The sequence below is a fragment of the Aquila chrysaetos genome, chromosome 19, assembly GCF_900496995.4.
Source record: "Aquila chrysaetos chrysaetos chromosome 19, bAquChr1.4, whole genome shotgun sequence".
Classification (NCBI taxonomy): Eukaryota; Metazoa; Chordata; class Aves; order Accipitriformes; family Accipitridae; genus Aquila; species Aquila chrysaetos.
In genome coordinates, this window is record NC_044022.1 from 23319477 (window position 1) to 23338127 (window position 18651).

General features: G+C 41.9%; 1 protein-coding gene across 9 annotated transcripts in view; it reads left to right on the forward strand.

The window, feature by feature from the left end:
- TENM4 (teneurin transmembrane protein 4) overlaps positions 1-18651 on the forward strand; it is a 603540-nt gene that overhangs the window by 321279 nt on the left and 263610 nt on the right. For 6 of the 9 annotated variants that reach the window (XM_030042633.2, XM_030042636.1, XM_030042637.2 and 3 more), the window contains one exon: positions 14060-14269. The exons of the other annotated variants lie outside the window; for them this stretch is intronic. In XM_030042633.2, the coding sequence (XP_029898493.1) occupies positions 14060-14269 (210 nt within the window). The remainder of the gene's footprint in view (positions 1-14059; positions 14270-18651) is intronic. 9 annotated transcript variants of the gene reach the window in all.

Genomic DNA, 18651 nt, shown 5'->3' on the forward strand with positions numbered 1-18651 from the left:
GGGACATGCATAATAAAAATCACAAGCATGTAACAAAAAGGAAATGTCATGCCTTTTCACATCTATCTTCGCATCAGCTTCAGCATAAAAGAAAATGAAAAGAAAAGGAAAAAGAAAAGGAAAAAAAAGAAAAAACAGGAGACAGCACAGTTATTGTGGAACAGCAGACAGATCCAACCAGAACTGCCTTTGAAATAGCCTTAGATAAGGAACGCCTTCAGGAACCTTCAGATGCAAACCAGTTTGTCAACAGTGCCTTTTCCCGTCTGTTGTTAGAATTCCAAATCTAAATGAATTTTGCTGTAGCTTCTGTATACACTGAGCATGTGACAGGGAGCAATGAGCTGCTGTTTTTCCTAAAACATCTCCAAATGTGTGTTGTTTTCCCATGGGTGTATGGTGGGTTAGTTTATGCTCAAAAGCACAGGGACAGACAGCAGCTTTTTTCAGCCAATAACACTAAAAATACAACTCATTCTCTCTGTACAAAATCTGTGTGCAGGTGACTCTTGACCATGTAAGATATATTTGGAAATAAGCCATGTTTATGATTATGTGTGTTAGCAATTTCAAGCATTGGCTTTTAAGCATAATTTTGTTTGTTTGTTTGATTATATAAACAGACACACACCAAAATCCATATACCGTCTTCACCATGAGCTCTGGGCTCTCTGCACCTACAAAAAAATCAAGCTCCAACATAACTAAAAAATCCTGATATGCTTGCTGTCAGGGCCTCAACATGTGATAACTTCAGCAGTTCAGTTTAAGTAAAGAAAGGTGAATTTCAGTTCTTCGCTCTATGGACTGAGGTCTGCAAATTGTGACTTTTATGCATACTCCATCACACATAACTTATGAGACTAAGACACCTGGTGAAATTTGGAACATTTGGTCCCAAACATATTGAGACCGATCCAGTCTACACGGAAAAGCCATCTAAATTTTGCTTTTCATACTTCCATGAAAGTGGAAGGAGGCAGATGGCCCTGAAGATAAGCAGAAGAAGTTCTAGTCAACCTACCATATGGAATCCCTTCCCACTCTGATGGCACAGGAAGGTTGGGTGTCTCCTATGTGGTTTCCTACACGAATATCTTAAGTCTTCCAGTGAAACTAATAGGAAGCCTTTGAGGGCCAGTCATTCTAGCCATCTTCTGAGGATGGGACTGTGATGATAACACCAACCCCTTCTGAAATAATTTAGGAATTGGAGCCTTTCCCCAAGAAGTAGGAAACCTCGATTCTAGGCTCCATTCAGTTTGGGTGGGATTAGCTACTTTTAGGCCTTTTGAGGATTTAAGAGGGCTCTTCATCTCAGTGTACACTCCAGCAAGGTTGGGCAAGAGACAGGTTTCTCTCTCTGATAATACTCTTTTTAACGTTAAAAAATCAGGGAACCAGCAGGTTAAGCAGCAAGACACTTAATGAGCACAGACTCATACACGACTGGGTAGCCCCTACAAGTGATCAAGTTTGCTGGCCATCCGGGACTTCAGGAATCTCCCCAGCATCATTTACATTCATTTTGTTGTCTCCTGTGATTTTTAACACTTTATGAACAAATGACAACTGGTCATCTATAGAACCAAAAAGTCATACATTTTGAAAAGCTTTCTCCACTTCTAGACTTTTCAAGTTCATTTTAGTTATTCTTTCCTATCTTGCTCTAATATCATTTTACTTCACATATCAAGGTCAGTTCTTAGAGGATACAGAGCAATTAAATAGCTTAATTACAGTGCCTAAATAAATATACTAAGTGACGAAATTGAAGGTCTGGATAATTATCCTAACACAAAAATCCTTGCTTATTTTATCTTTCTTCTCGCTAATAAGCAGCAGCTGTTATGCTTGTTTAAATTTTTCCAAATAATTTTTAGCACTTCTTTCTAGTTAGCCTTTGAATTTTTCCAGGTAATTCAGTGAAATGCTTCAGAACTGGTCAGTAAATGAATTTTCCAAGCATTTTTATGTGTCTGTGATAAAGGGACACTTTAGAAGTTCAAGTAGGAGCTCAGTTTATACTAGTATCTTCACTAAAAGGATCATAATACAGGATGTGACATCAGGAAGAGAGTACACTGTAAGCTGACAAAACAGCCCAGAGAAATAACATGGCTACTGTATTTTTCTGAATGTAGGACAAGAAAACACTGTGATACTGCTGGAAAGTTTCATATGTACAAGATTGTTTGCATGTAATTCTCCCATGAGAATTATAATACAGCCTTGTGGAAAACTGGGGTTTAGATTAACTTGTTTGTTTTGTTTTGTTTTGTTTTGTTTTTTTAAATGAAAAGCATCACTTGAAAAATTGTCCAGGAGAGAAACAGCCTCTTTTCTGTGCATGTGGGTGCTGCGCAATCGAAATTTGAAAGAGTATGGGGAAAACATAGCTCCTATGAATGTGTGCAGAGATAGCCAAAAGGTAAAAATTAGGGCAAAACTGAAGCCAGAGTTGCTCATTAAAGCATGGTGGAACTGCTGTAATGTCTGCAGAAGTGCCTCAAGGGCAGCTTTGTAAGAGTTTCTCCACTCGAGCCATTTGGCCAACACACATGTGGCCTGCACAGGAACCTGATGAAAGGCAGCTGGGTCTGCATGGTGCTTGCAGATCAGGGCCTTTGGTTCGAAAAGAATCGTAAGACTGAAAATAGCTGTATAAAATACTGAATAGTGTACAGAAGATCAAGCCTGTCAAAGAGGTCAGGCAGGTAATCATCAACATTAGAGATAAAAGAGATCACTATGTCACATAGTCAGTTCACCAGCTGAAGAGTGTTCAGCACAGTATAACATAAGCACATCTGAGAGTGGGCATTGTTAGACCTTTATGACTCTGGAACAGGCTGCCCAGCCTAACTGATCGGGAATTTAAAGTTAGACTTGTTATAGAAGGGACTTCTACGCTACAGTGAATAACTACCTCAAAGATGGACAAGATAACCAACACGGGCTGTTTGTTACCCAAAACATAAGGATTCTCTGCTCCCATTAGCATTTTATCATGATCTAAACCATTACATTTAAAAATGGAAAGCAGGAAATATTTCATCGCCAGTATGTGAAACTACCTGTCACATGTTAGTTTTGGGGCAAACACCTTAGACTGGGAAAAATAATTACCTGTCAGTTGTACACATAGCACATACTCTTTCAACAGTCAGGAAAAAAAGGCTATGAGTCATCTTGCTTTATTGCATAACTTCGATTACCATGTAGTATCAGAAAGAGATTTCTCCCTATACCATAGGGTGCAATTAACTGCTTTATGGGAGCACTATACAGCTGGAATTAGCCAGTGATGGGGAAAGGATGGTAGATCAGGTGGACCAATAGTTTGTTTTGTTCTGGCAAAACCTGTAGCATGTTTTCACATGGGTTCAGGTGCCGCATTTCCAAGCACTGAATTCTTTTCTAATACTGCCCTCACCTTTCTAAAACAGCTTTTTCTTGAAGATAACAAATTCCTTTAACTATCCCTCAGAAAAACAGACAGAGGCTGGGGGAATGAGAGTCTGTTGAGTGAATGAGACCACGGGTATACTTCTCCCTGTATTTAGGTCTACTGCTTATAGCCCACACTGCTGTGATCCTTCTCCGAACTACTGGGATTTCTTTTTTTTACAAATAATTCTCATATGCCTTTTATGTGTTTTGAATTATCATTATCTTCCCTCTATCCAGAAAATCTCTCTTATTTGGGACCTTTCGTGGTATAGTGACTTGAAAAATTTCACATTTTTCACTGAGCAGGGAACTGAACAAAAGTCAAGGTAAAGATTTTTTTCTTATAGGGCAGAAGTCAGTAAAGCAATGCTTAAGGTATTCAAATTGCATCTTTCATGATCTTAATCAAGGCTTTGGAGAAAAAAACAATCATATCAATGATGTCTCTGAAATTTTCTGAAGTCTTGCTATTGCATTTGCAAGTTGCTTTGTTGTCTGCTGAAAGACATACAGTCATTTTTGAGGAAAAATAATTGTTCCCATTTTGGGACTGGAAATACCATTCAATAACCTGAAACTTTGCCTCTACTGATTTCCTTTTTTCTTGCAGCTGACTGTTGCTCTTTACTTGCTAATGTTATTCTAAGCCTGCAACAAATGTAAAGCAAATCACAATTTTTGGTTCAACATCAGTTCTTTCTGGCATAATATTGTCATATTCCTGCATTACCTTCTTGGGAATTACCAGTAACTGGCAATCTTTGCCAGGAGAGAAAAGCATCACCTGCAGAGGCATAGCTATATTTTGGCTCTTTGCCTTAGCAAGAATTCAGGAAGTTTTCTGGGAAAATAAAACTGAAATGCAGGTTTATAAGGGGAAACTTTGTATTAGAGCAACAAAGGCTGCACATCTTCTTCACAGCATTTTCAGTAAGCGTGTGGTCTTATCTTCGACCTCCCTGGAAATGTAGCACTTGTCCTGCCTTCAGACTGCAGCAAAAGGACACTCTCAGCCTCTCACTGCCTACAGAACATTGTGAACAGCTTTCCTCCACAATAATTACAGCTACTTGAGCACAAACAACTTCCCTACTCTTACAGCTTGCATTGCAAGAACACCTAATGGCCAAACACAAGATCAAGGTCCTGCTGTTTTACTAGCCTCACACACACACTAGGAGAAGCAGCCCATGTCTCAAAAAGCCTGCAGAATGAATAGACAAAAAAGATTGAAATTACTGGAAGACGCAGGACAGGTCTGATCTTCTAATGAGCTGTGCCAGGCACAGGGGCATGTGCAAGATTCAAGTGCGTTCCTGGGGAGCATGAGGCGGATGCCAAATGAGAGTCCAGCGCATAAGGATCAGACCAGACAGGTCTCAAGAGTTCTTCCCCAGGTTACCCAGCAGGTCTCTCTCAGAGTCAAAAGGAAAGGAATTACACCCACCATCAACCCAGGTGCAGAGAGACAGACTTAGGGGTCCTGCAGGCTGGCACATCCACGGCACAGCGCTGTGCAGAGGTGCTAGCATGAGGGGCAGCCCCTTTAGCATGGCAGCATGCCCTGCTGCTTGTGTCTAGAGCATATTATCTTGGGCTCAGCATCATTCCGGTGCAGCCATCCTGCTTCCCATTCTGCAGGAGCCTCACACTTTCTACTGTTTTCAAGTCCAGAGCCCCTGGGTTAGCTCACAGAAAGAAACTGCAATGGAAAATAACCTTTCTTCTTAATCAGATCCCTTCAGAAGTCCATCTAAGAACAGTCTTTTAGCGCTAGATTGCCTTGATCTCTTTTCTCAGCTGAAGAAAGAGAATGATCTTCTGAACCATGACTCTTAGATGTTGAAGGGAGGCTGTTTGCTTTGTTTGAAATTGTGTACTGGAAAAAAGGTCTTCCCAAAATTAAGGAAGATTGGCTAGAATATAAAAAATGACAGTCACTGGAAAATGACTTCCATACAATTTAGGGATGCAAGCGTCCAACCCTAATGGGGATAAACAGTGGGATCAGGAGGAAATTGTCCCAGAAAGTGTAAGAGGCTAAATAAGTAAGTTCATTCATTAGCTTTATGCAGCGCAGAAATCCAAAGCCAACAGTAGTTTTAACCAAAATAGGAACAGATACAATCTCTTTATTCAGGCAACATTCCTCTCACCCCAAATTTCCTCCTCAGAGAGCTTACGGATAGATAGGTTGGATTCTCACTGCAGTATAACTTTGATACCCCTTTGTCACGCTCCAGAGATCTGCAGCCGTATGTTTTCCTTGGACTGTACTTACTCAGGCAGACTATGTTTCTTCCCAAGAGAAGCATAAAATATCATTGCTTCAAAGTTCTCCTTCACTGCAACTTTTATCTCCAGCTGCCTATGCATTTAGTCTCCACTTCCATCACCACTATACAGCACCTTTGTCTATGAGCGTGGAAGGGAAGTGTTAAGTCTGCATATATGATGGGGCCTTAGGTATTACGAAGCAAACCGAAATATCACTCCCAAAATCATCTCAGTGAGACTGCCTTATTTTCAGGCAGGTTCTAGACATTAAGCCCAGGGTTCATGCCACTTTCACTTACATACCTGAGTTAAGATCATCCAAGGCTCCTGGTATAATCAGTGAAGAGAAATAAGACACTCCAACTCAAATTGGAGACAGGATAAATGGCCTCTGGAAGATAAGGCTGTACTTGGCCTGACTGCTGGGAGGCCCTATGGTGACTATGCTGTACATTGTCACATTATCCTTTCATTTCCCCAAACAAGTCCTGGATTTCTCTTAACTACTGCAACCTTCATTCCCTTCAAGAGATGCTCATTTCTGACTGCCTAGTTAACAGGGGGGAATACACATTTTATTCCTTAACAGCATAGTTTGCCTCACCATGTATTGTTTTACATACAACGTATGTAAAACCCATCCCCAGGGGCCAGGAAGGTCCCAAAGTGTATCACTGATCGTGAGCTGAACTTGTGGATTTTTTTGTGCTTTGGCTATAGGGTGAATTAGTTTTGCTCCCTGGTAGGTGGGCTCTAATGTCATGCAATTTTGGTTGGTTTCTAGTGTTCCACAGTTTTGTCTCCTCTGGCATTACCTCTGAAGTTAATTTTAGAAAATTAGTGACCATCACCCTGCAAGATATTTGTGTAAATGTGATTTGCTGGGGCAGGTGAAAAAGTCTTGCAATGGCCCATGGATAATAACTCCTCCCTGCCAGGGTACTGGGAATATGAAAGGGTGCTTTGCCTTGACCAAGCATATCAGGAAAAGTTTTGCAAGGCTAGTGTAAACGTTTTTGTTAGCATTAAGCTTAGAGAAAGCAATTTCTACAAAGCCTACAGTTTGGTGTTCAAATATAGGAAAATGGACCTTTTAGGAGATTTGCATGTAATAATTTGCAGAGAACTTCATACTTTATATTGGGTGTTTTGGATCAGATAGAGCATTAGTGTCAGATTGAGAGAGGCCACTTTACGGGCAGCTCATCAGCCTTCCTACTGATTACATTATTCCTTTACAAGTTGGGTTCGAGTAAAGCTGCACAAGCTTTTGTAATGCTGATTCATAATTAGGGGCTTGCATTTTCCTTAAAACTTTAGATGATGTCAATTACTTGTGTAAATATTTCACAAGGAATGATATAAATATTCTGTGGTGATTAGGATTGTTTATACTGTCTGTATCAGAAGACAGCCTTTCTTTCTTGATCCTTATTTCTCTGCTTTTGAAAAAGATACAAGCAATCTCCCATATATTTGGAATTTACATTACCTGTTTGTGCTTTTGAATAACAGCACAATCTCAGCCTTGGAGACTGATGTTTCAGAAAACTGTGTAGCTAACTTACACAATCTGTTTCTACTGTTGTGCCTACAAATGAGCAAGCTGAGTATCCGGCTCAGGCAATTGCCCGTGTAATTTTCTGAAAATCTGCCGTATTATTTTCTTGGGTTGGCAAAAAATTATAAGTGCGGCTGTCCTGCTCCAGAGCACCCCAAGCCCCGGAGGAACTGCATTTCAGAAGGGAACAATTTCCTCCCTGCTCCTCTCCATCTTGCTCAATGGATAATTGTTTTCTGCTGTTTTGGGTCAGGTTAGTAACCTCAGGAGCTGGGAGAAAGGAGATCTGAAGTCTGGGTTACTTCTTGTCCTTTTCTACCTTCTGCTTCATTTGTGGAATTACTGCATAAGGCCCAAACACTTAGTCCGTGATCTGTGCTGGGACAGAGGCAGATAACACAGGCATGCAGTTGTGGTGCTTTTTATATATCCCAGCATCACACCGTCCCTCCCAGAGCTGCCACCATTGTAGATGTTTTCCACCCAAAGGAAGGTTGGCCCACGGTCTGCCTTGTACGAACAAGAATGTTCCCGAGTTCCTGCCTGACAGTAACTTTGTGACTTCCTTGACAGAAAATATGCCACCCTGGCAAATGGACAAAACAAGCCATTGCATATCTTCATACCGTAGGGGAGGGAAAAAAAACAATTTGGAAGAGTAACACAAATCACCCACAAGGCTGGTGAAGTCCATGTAACATATGTTCTTTATACTCCGCTTCAGTCCAAGTGAATTTATTCATTCTTTTTTAACCTTGCACGTCCCATTTTTCCCAATATGCCAGTCTTCATACAGGGCATGTGATTATTTCTCATTTTCAAGGCCCAACTACTCATTTCTTAATTTTGGTGACATGGCAGCTGCCCAGGTTTTTCTTGTTAAGATGATATTCATTTGTCCCCTTTATTTCATTTATTTTCCCCTCTGGCTCCATAGCTATAAATCAAATACACAAAATTAAATTAAATAAAATAAACATAAGTGCAGGTGGAAATTCAGGAAATATAAATAACTAAGAGTAGTTTTCCAAGACTGCTTTTTTAATCAATTCTAAACAGAAGATATATATTCCCTGTTGAACTAAGAATGTTGTGACCACCTATTGTTAAAGAACAGCAATAAATCTGTGCAACAATTCCTTACTCCTATGATTCACTGACATGTTTTGCCAGACAGCTAGTTCAGCTTGCTCTTTTTCTAGAGGTGTTTTATGCTGTCCACAGGAAAGGCATGATACGCTGCCATAAGAAAGGCATGAATGCTGTTTGTCCTTAGGAAAATTCCTTCTTTCTCCATCTCTGAGGGAGCAAGGCTCATGGATACTAAAACAGTCTTTTACCATGTGATAATCAGGGCTTGTCTTCAAACAGTAAGTTCCCCTTCACCTTGAAAAGCAAAATGCCAGATATTCTCCCACTCCCCTCCTCCGCCCAGCAGGATTTCTGATGCCCTGAAATACTAGCGGAGCAAATCAGTGCCTTTTATATTCTGCAGGGAACTGTACACTGCCAAGCAGGCAGGGCACTGCCCTTCCTACCTTGTTCCACGTGTTGTCAGCAATCCGTCTGCTGCTTGGGATGTCCTGGTGCCCACCCTGCTTGCCACTTTTCAAATATGGCTCTTTCACAGAAGATCTCAGCCCTGCAGTACTGCTTCATGCCTGTGGGGTTTTAATCAATCAGATATGGTGGGGGATCAAAAATTGCCTGAGTTTTAGATTTATTTATTAATTAATTTCTTTTATCAGACAGAGGTACCTAAGCATTTCCATTGTGTAAGCAGATCATGGTTTTCTCCAGCACAAGACTAGCTACAGTTTTAATATAGATCAATACGATTTAGTTTCGGTGTCAATAAAAATCACTCAGAACCACTGTGCAAAGTGAGGGGAAGACAAAAAAAGAAGTGCATCTGTTTACACTCTCTTTCTTTTGACAAGGTAATACACCCAGCCAGCACACTACAGAATACACTCTGCAATCATTTACACAGTCTTCTTATGAACCCACCGTGCATACCAGTGCCCTACATTTTAAAAGCCAGAGCAGTATTGTGACGTCTTTTGTTTGTAATGGTGCTTACCATTACTGGAGCACCAGCACCAATGTTAGAAACTTTCGTATTTTAAGGTTGTATAAAGGCTAAGCATTTTCAGTGGTATGACTTAATGCAAAAGTTCTTACTTGAGAACTACTGCAGTTGCTGTAGTGAGGTAATCACGATGACAGTACTTCTGCCTGCCACCCCGTCCTTCCTTTATGGTGGGAATTCTGCTAGTTTAAAATACTTTGAGTGTGACAAACAGCCTTTTAGACTATTCCAGTGGCTAGAGATACAGTCTGCAGATATAGAAAACAGTAGAATTTTGAATCAAATTATTTCACTTCTCTGTGCCTCAGTTTCCTTTTCTGTCAGAAATGTAAGTTTGCTCCCCAGACAATCTAATTTTATCAGCCAATCTGGTAACAGATCCCAACAGATCTGACAGTATTTCAAAGCTTACATACTTAATGCTTGTAAAGCTCTGAAAGATTCTTGGGTGAAGCTTGAGAGAAGGTACTATGGGAAAAAAAGCTGATATTAATGATTTATTGATTGCAGATAATACCATTCTGCGCATATTGAACACTATTAAATCCTATTGCCTTGTGGTATCATTTCTGTGAAAAGTCAGCATTTGTGTATCCACACTTTTTTACCTCTTTTGGGACAAACTGTAAACATATAAACCACTGAATATAGTCTATGAAAGAATTTACTGCCCTTCATTTAAAAGTATCTCCTTGAGTGTTCTGTATTCCTGACAGCCCTTGTATTCACACTAGCATGAATACACCCGTTTTAAATCAGCTCTTGATCTCTGAAGGCCAAATCCTGCAAGAGACAGAATAATTCTAGAAACACACAGTATTCTGAAATATTACAGCCAAATGTGTAGCATAAACTGAAGGCATGTTTATTGTTTGTCTTACTTTCTCCTAACTATTTAGAGTCTGCTCTGGTCTGTCTCTTCCCTAAATTTAAAGCGGTTGCCTGAATTTTGCAGATTTCCTTAGTTAAGTTGGAAACAGATTCTTTGCGTTAACCTATTTCCAAAGTTTGTGTTTCCTGAGTACTTTCATAAATCTACCAGAGACTGTAACATATCTTCCCCTGATTTTTTTTTAATCTTAATCTGAAATACTGGCACATAGATAAAATAGAAGTTTATGTTCTGTTTTCCTCTGAATATGTGCAAGTAACGTATCATTCATACAGAGACGTTCAACTTATATTATTCCTGCCGCAAGTCCAAAGAACATAATTTTGACTGTTCACTGCAAGCGGATATATAAGATTGTTACAAATTGATGCCAAGGGGCCCATACTTGGAATCTGTTTTGTTTTTCTTTGAGTTAGCTTCCAAACTGCAAGAGTGTGCATAATGAATGTGTTATCTAGTCCTTCTGTTTTGTATTTTTGAAGGAGAAACAGCACATACCGCAAAGTGACTTGGCCTACTTGCTCAGGTTCCATAGCAACCCAGTATTGCTGCGAATTCATTTTGCACTAATCAATTAGAAATTTTGCTCTGGCAGCTGGAATGAAAGTTTATGGGCCGAATCCTTCTTGTTTTACTTGGACCTGCAGTCGCAGTAAATTCAATGAGATACTTGTCTGAGAAGGATACGAACTTGTATCTTTCGTCTCTCTCTCAGTTTATTTTTTGTGAAAAGGTCAGATTTAATTTTTGGTTTTCTGTCCAAGCAGAGAAAAGGAGGCAATTCTCTTAAAGGATCCACAACTTAAGACACCCTTGTCTTACAAATAGAGTTGCTGACATGTTAAAAAGGAAGGTATCGCTTTGCTCCTCATGCATTTTAACTGGATGTTGTCAGCACAGCTGACTAGTGCACACCTTCCATCCAGCAGCTTGTAAGATCTCCTGTTGCATCCACCCCAGTATTGCGTGCCCAAAAGGGAATTTTCCAGGGAACACAGTGGTACGAGCCAGTGCCCTTCACAGCAGTGCAGACCTCAGTTAACGTGGTTAGTACGCACGATTCCTAGGGAACCTTCCCTTGTAAAGGTCAGCTCATGCACTGCTGGAAGTGCGTGTAACGACCGTGAAAGCCCATGGGAGCTTCTCATGTGCACTCTGCAATGGTGCAGTTGATTAAAATCCAAAGTTTTCATTAAAGAGGTTTTGTTTTTTGGTGTTTTGTTTTGTTTTGGGTTTTTAAAATAATTTTTCTTTTATCCTTGCCAAAACTGCAACAGTGGGAGGTGGGGAAAGCCCATACCAAAAATCCCAAGCTGCAACCATATGGAAATGGCAGAAAGTTTCTGATATGGGCTGACAAAAGCACTGACATTTTACTTTTAGGGTTATGATTCCAAATTCAGCTCATTCTCCTCCTGGTCTTTATGTCCAGACTACAGACTTCATGTATAGATATGCCAAGCATGCGGTCTGACCAAAACACAGGGAGAGGATTGGGGGTCTACCACACAATTTTTTTGTCAGAGGTAGTCACATCATTAACCTCCTTTTTATGCATTTTTACTGGTCTTTGGGTTAATGAGTCAGAGGCTTGAAATAATTTTTTTAATCTAGTTTTACTCTCTCAATGGCTGGAAAAATGTGTCCTCAAGTTACAAAATACACTGAAAAACTGTATGGGTCTGTAGGAAGACATAGGTTTAACACCTTCTTTCCATTTCACTTATCATAACACTAGAATTCAGGCTCTGACTGCACATTATTAGAAATACATATCATCCTGTTTTGTAACAAACGCATCGCAAATCAAAGTCATGATTTAAACTTTATTACATGTCAGGGCTCATCAAATCTCCATTGCAACAGAGGGTGACACAGAGTAGACTGCTCCTTCAAGAGCACATCAGAGTTAGAGCTGAATCTCCGTTTGCATGTCAGGGTCTCTGACAGGAAAAGAGTGCTCATCCACTTGCACATGCTCCCTTTTTTGCTGCCTCTCTCCAGCTCCTACTGGTAGTTAACACAATGGGAAGGTTACAGCCTTGGCACCGTAAAAAGGGTCAGGGAGTGTGAAGTCAGCTGCAGATTCCTTAGAAGCTCCATTCCTAAAGGAGGGACTTCTCTGTTTGGAGGGTTGTTAGAAAGAACGAGACCCAGACAACTCCACTGCTGATCGTAACAAAACACACAGGGCTCACAACTTCTGTACTCAGTCTGCACGCTGCGCAGACTGCAATTCAGGCAAGAAAGCATAAGCTCTCCACCAAGGCTGTCTTCTCCTTTGGGTGACCACAGTCACTTGAGTGTCTCTGAGCACAGGTACAGTCCTACATTCACTCTGGTTACCAGGCTTTGCCTCCGACGCCACAATTTCTGCTCTGATTATAATTAGCAATTTATAAGATCTGCATATGCCAGGGAGGTGACACCCAAGGGCTTATCATGAGAAAATCTGATGACCAAGGTGGAAAGAAACTTAGCAGAAGCAGCTTTGGGGGATTTAAATGTTAAACCCACTTTATTGTTTTGGGTTTGTGTCCTTTTCTAAAGTGTTCATGTTGTGTTTAGTAAGAAATATTGTACAGCTATGTTGTGTGCTATGTTATGTTCAAAATGTGTTTTTTTAGAAACAGATCATTTTTTAAGTTTGCTAGTTTTCTTGTGCTGACTTATGCTTTTATTTTGATGGATTTTGCATGATAGCATTTCAGTATTTGGGGAAATATGGGAGATTAATCATTATGACTTTCAGATAAAATGTATCAAGGGGAAAAGCTCATGTTTAAATGCATTGTCCTGTATTTTAACCTACTATATGTCTGTGTTCATGTTCCCCCTGTTTTTATTGATGTACTGCACATATCTGACCTCCACGTTTGCCTGATAGTTTTTTCACCAGTTCAGGGGTTCTGATTTCCCAGTTTTGTTTAAAAATCTGATTGGACTAAGACCCTGATAACCATTAATTATTTACAGTATGCTTCTCGAATTGGATCTACTTAACCTCCACGTACCCGATCCAATTTCCTTGCAGTCAGTAGAAGCTCTTCCTTGACCAGGTGCAGCTTTATGCAAAATCTTACCTAAGAACCTAATTTGCTGCATTTCTCATGATTTAATCGATGAAATGACACCGCACTGAGCTTTGCTTCTGCCCTGTACCGGTGTGTTGGTTCACTGACACGCGTCCACACCGCACAGCGATGCCTGGCTCTCTCCTCCACCTTCTGCCCGCGTGAGGGAGTTTTCAGGCTGTTTGCCTTCTAAACTCAATAAGGGAACGGGTAAACCCAATCCCCAAAAGGGCTTTACCCTTTTCACGTGAAATCCGGAATAATTTACCTCACAACACCCCGGGCAAAACTTTTTTCCTTCAGCACAACGCAGCCCGGCGTCGGCGCCCGGCCTCGTTGACAGCGAGCGCCCGCTTTGCGGCAGGACCTCGCACCAGGGGCTCCCTCCGATGCCAAAACGTTAAAAAGCAGCCCCGATGGGTACGAGTTTTAAGGGACGGTTACCCCGGAGGGACAGCGGCGGTCCCCTCAGAGCCGGCGGGCAGATATGTGCAGTCGGCGGCCCCTCAGGCAGGGCATCGGGGGCGGCGGGGGGGGGGGGGGGGGTCCCTCGTACCCCTGCTCAACTTTTTTGTCTGTCTGTGTCGGTTGTGGGGTTGCTTTGGATTATTTTATTTCTTTTTATTTTGTGTGTGTTTTCTTCTTTTTTTTTTTTTCCTCCCCCCTTTTCTCTCTCTGTGTGTGTGTGTGTGTGTGTTTGTGGCCCGCAGGTCCTCCCCTCCGTTGTTCGTCCGCCTCCTCCCCCCCCCCCGAGCAGTCCCCCTCCCCTCCCCCCTCGCCGCCGGCCAATGAGGGCCCGGGGCGGTTGCTGGGCAACGGCGCGGCCCAGCCGGCCGCGGACTCTGACTCTGAGGAAGAGTTTGTCCCTAATTCATTCTTAGTTAAAAGTGGCTCTGGAAACCTCTGTGTCGCCGCCAACGGTGAGTGATTCTCTCTACCTACTTCTCTTGCTGGTCTGACAGCCGCGGGGGGGGGGGGGGGGGGAGGAGGGGATGTGCCTTTTGGGTTGGTTTTGGAATTTTGTTTGGGGAAAAAAAAAAATTAAAAAAAAAAAAATCGGGGAGGGGGATGAAAGGGAGGGAGGGAAAAAAAAAATAATCGCCTCGTAAAGGTTGAAAAAGGCAGAGTTGGGAAGGTTCGTGCTGGCTGCTGCGCGTGTTGCTGTGGTGAGGGACGAGCCACACCTGGGCAGAGCTCAGAAACTTCACCTGAGTTGAAGGTTGCAGCCCTCTCCCTTTTGGGGGCGGATTTTGGCTTTGTTTGGCTTTTTTGTTTTTCTTTTTAACTCCTGGCTGAAAAACTCACCAAAGAAACCCACTTCTCTCTGAGGGTGGCAAGGTGCGGCCTGGGGGCTGGCAGGGCTGAGGGGAGGGCGGCCAGGTGGGCTCACACCACCGCGGGCCCCGAGCAACCGAGAGCGGCCCGGAGGCTCCCACCGCTGTCAGAAACCTGTCACCGAAGGGATGTGTGGATGGAAAAGGGAATGCTGAAAACTCGGTTTGCTTGTGAGTTGTGACAGTGGCATCAGCACCGTGTGCTCAGCCTCAGAGGCTAGAGGAGGGTGTCCCCGTCCAGGTCTCCCTCAGAGGTGCTGAGAGATGCCCTCAGGGTAAGTATTTGAGACAGCAGCACAACCCCGTGCTTCTGGGATGCTCTGAGACTCCCCGATCGGGAGCTGAGGGTGCTCAGCACTGCCAGATGGACCGTGCTGCTTAAACAAATTTCAAGAAGAGGAATGAGATTCACAGCTCTCTGCTGCAAAGACAATGAGTCATAAACGGAGAGGTAACGCTCATTGGCAAAGAAATGTGAAATTTCATCAAGGGTAGTGTAACCTGACGAAGTGCAGATTACAGCAGTGGAATAGCAGTGGCCACTCAGGCCGCTGCCATCCGGCTTGAGTGATAATTGCTCGCAGGTCTGATTTATGATGAAGGAGAAGGCATTCAAAGATATCTTGAAAGAGAGAAAGAAAGGTGAGAGAGAGGTTTACTGCAGCTGGCAACAGCTTAACTGCATTTATGTTAAGCTTCTAAGAAGGTTTCCTAGTATGCTGTTATCTCCAAGTAAGGAGAGAAAGTTTGACATTTAATTTGCCCAGCGCGCCCCCCCCCCCCCTTTCCCAGCTTCCCTCTTCTTTTCTTTTGTCGCATTTGTTATGGTAAAAACAAACTTTCCTTTCAGGGTTTTTCAAAGGAGAAGGTTATCTCCTCTGAATTGTCATCCTAAGGAGAGTAGGGGGAAATACAGTGTTGTATTCATTCAGGAAACTGCTTAAAATTCATATCCTCTGTTCAGCTTCCCCCCCTCCCCTCCCACCCTGTAACACACATCTGACTCCTTGCAGTTGCAGTACATTGAAATTTGAAATCATGTAGAAGACCCACTGGTTGGAAAGAAATCCAAACTCACACTCCACCTCATGTTTTCAACATCATAGTATATGTAGTTTCTCTTTATCCATTTAGGGAATATATATGTACACATACACGCACACCCTCCAGGTAAAAAGAAGGAAGAAAGAGAAAGCAAGTGAGATTAAAGACCTTAATCTCTTCTTTTACTAATTAGCTGAACAACAGAAAAAGCATTGTTCAGAGTCCACAGTGGGTTGACGATGTTACTGTATTACTGATGTGCTGGTGAGTTAGTTAGACTTTAGGCTTTTCAGCTGCCTGCTTATTTATCCTCTTTTTTCTCGGTGCTTTTTGCATCGGCTTGTAGACATACTACATTCCCTGAGGCCTTCGTTGTGTGTAGGATTCAGCAGGTTGGTAATAAATATGTCCCACACAAAGGCAGGGTGTCTGGGGTCTCATTTGCGTGCTTATTCTAGTTGTTCAGTAATCAGAAGTGCAGGTAATGCCAGCACACAGTTGACCTGTTAGGATCAACTCAGTGTCACTGCTATCAGAAGGAAAACAAAGGTAACTTACTATGCCACCTATCAACCCATAATCTGAGAGTTCACATGAATAAGAAGCACAGACCATATAAGCCCATCATGTCTAAAACCCAGAGACTCTTCTGACCTCTGTAAATGGATTTAATTGCTTTAGTTCCTTAACGTTCTGTTTCTATGGGGCTTAGTCAGCTTAAACTTTAAATGACAAAGGCAGGTCTTTATGTTCCTTAAATGGTGAAAATTAGTAAAAGCTTATTTTGGTTAGGACTAAGTTTAATACAGTTAGAGCACTCATTCTCGGAGAATAGTAGCTGTCTCAACAGCAGGACAGCCTGAGAATGCTGTCCAAAGGATTTGTGTTGCATTTTTTAATTGATTGTGGCTAGGTTTTCCTTCCACAGCTGTGTAAACTCAGCCTTATAGAAGTCCATCCAACGTAAGTAACACCCAGGGAGCAGCACCGCTGTTACAAATCCCCATGTAAATTGCAAATATAATGCACATGGAACTTAAGAAACATGCTACTTTTTGAAGATACAGTAGTCTATTCTTTATCTAAGTTCCTTTCATTCCAGAAAGGTAATAATGACCATAATATTATTTCTACACTTCCAGGAAAATGTCCAACTAAACTTTCGAATGAAGGCTGGAACAAACTAATAAGTATATAAATATGCAGGTGTTTTTTAGGGCTTTCAATTTTGTATTGGATGTATTACAAACCATTGCTGGTTTTTTTTACTTATAGGGTAAAATAATTTAGAACATTAAAAATCCCAAATTTTTATTGTACCTGTACTATCAGCAGGTACTTAATTTTAAGGAAAACCAGACTTTTCAGACTTGGACCTTTTCACTTTTATATATGTCAGCTCCAGAAGACTTTTTATTTTACCTAAAATTACCCGAAGTGACTAAAATGTTAATGTCTCCATTTCATAGAATCATAGAATGGTTTGGGTTGGAACGGACCCTTTAAAGATCCTCTAGTCCACCCCCCCCCCTGCCATGGGCAGGGACATCTTTCACTAGATCAGGTTGCTCAAAGTCCTGTCAAACCTGACCTTGAACACTGGGATGGGGCATTCACAACTTCTTTGAGCAACCTGTTGCAGTGTCTCGCCACTATCATCATAAAAAATTTCTTCCTTATACCAAATCTAAATCTATCCTCTTTTAGTTTAAAACCATTACCCCTTGTCCTATTGCTACAGACCTGGTACAAAGTCTCTCTCCATCTTCCTTATAAGCTCCCTTTAAGTATTGAAAGGCCACACAGAGCCTTCCCTTCTCCAGGCTAAACAACGCCAACGCTCTCAAACACCTCAGGATGCTTCCTTTCAGAAACCTTAAAATTTCCTGATTTGAGGATTTCAGCACTATTTGAAAAATAGGCTGCCTTGGGGGTATCTTAGTGGACATTCAGAAACAGTAATTAGTTCTTCACGTTTCTCATCAGTCAGTATATGTATATATTGGTGTGTAGGTGTATGTGTATATGACTGATGAGAAGCCAGAACTGTCTGAAGGCATCCAATCTTTAATCTGATTGGTTTAAGAAACTAACAAATGCTGTGTTGGATCAGAAAATCGGTCCATGCAGTCTCTGATAGTGGTATGGGAGGAGAAGCACGAGCCAGTGGGGTTGTAGGGAGGATGCTGACTGGCTGGGAAAGGTCGAGCGCCAGCCAAGGAGAGGGACGTAGAGGTCGGTGATTGGCTCAGCGGCAGCAGCTCTCTTCCATTTAACCAGTAAATAACAGGAAAAATAAATAAAAAAAAAAAGGAGTGTCTTTAGGGAATGGTGTTTAGGGAGAGCACATCAGCCTGACCATTGCTGTCTGCTTCCCTCAGCATCTGCAACTGTGGCACTGGGGACGTTAGCAGGTACATCTCTGCTTAGCACAACTATGAGGTAAGGAAATGGCTGTTATCCCCATGGGGAGCTGGTATGCAGAGTGACAAAGAACAGATTTTGAAAAATATATGAAATCTGTGGAAAGCTGACATCTAAATTCCTTTGAGAACACTGGCCGTGTTGCCTTGTAGTCAAAGCCGAAGTGTGTGACTTCTTCTAGCTCTTTCATCAGTGAGCAGGCATTCAAGGTGAAGTGTGCTTTTGTCATTTTGTGGGGTCTGGTGTGGTTCTCTAAGTTGCTTGTATCAGGCAGACAGAAAGGCTGGATGTAGATATTTGAAACAACCTCTGCAGATGTGAGCCACAAAATCCAGAAACACCTCTCATTTTGGGCATTTTAAGAGTTCCAAACACAATTTCAGAAACCAGGGCATGGGTTTTATTTAATTCTAGCAGAAGTAAGGAGATACCAGAAACTTGTAGGAATATCTAAAACTGACTTTCTGGTCCTAGATATTACTTTAATTAGGTGACACTGG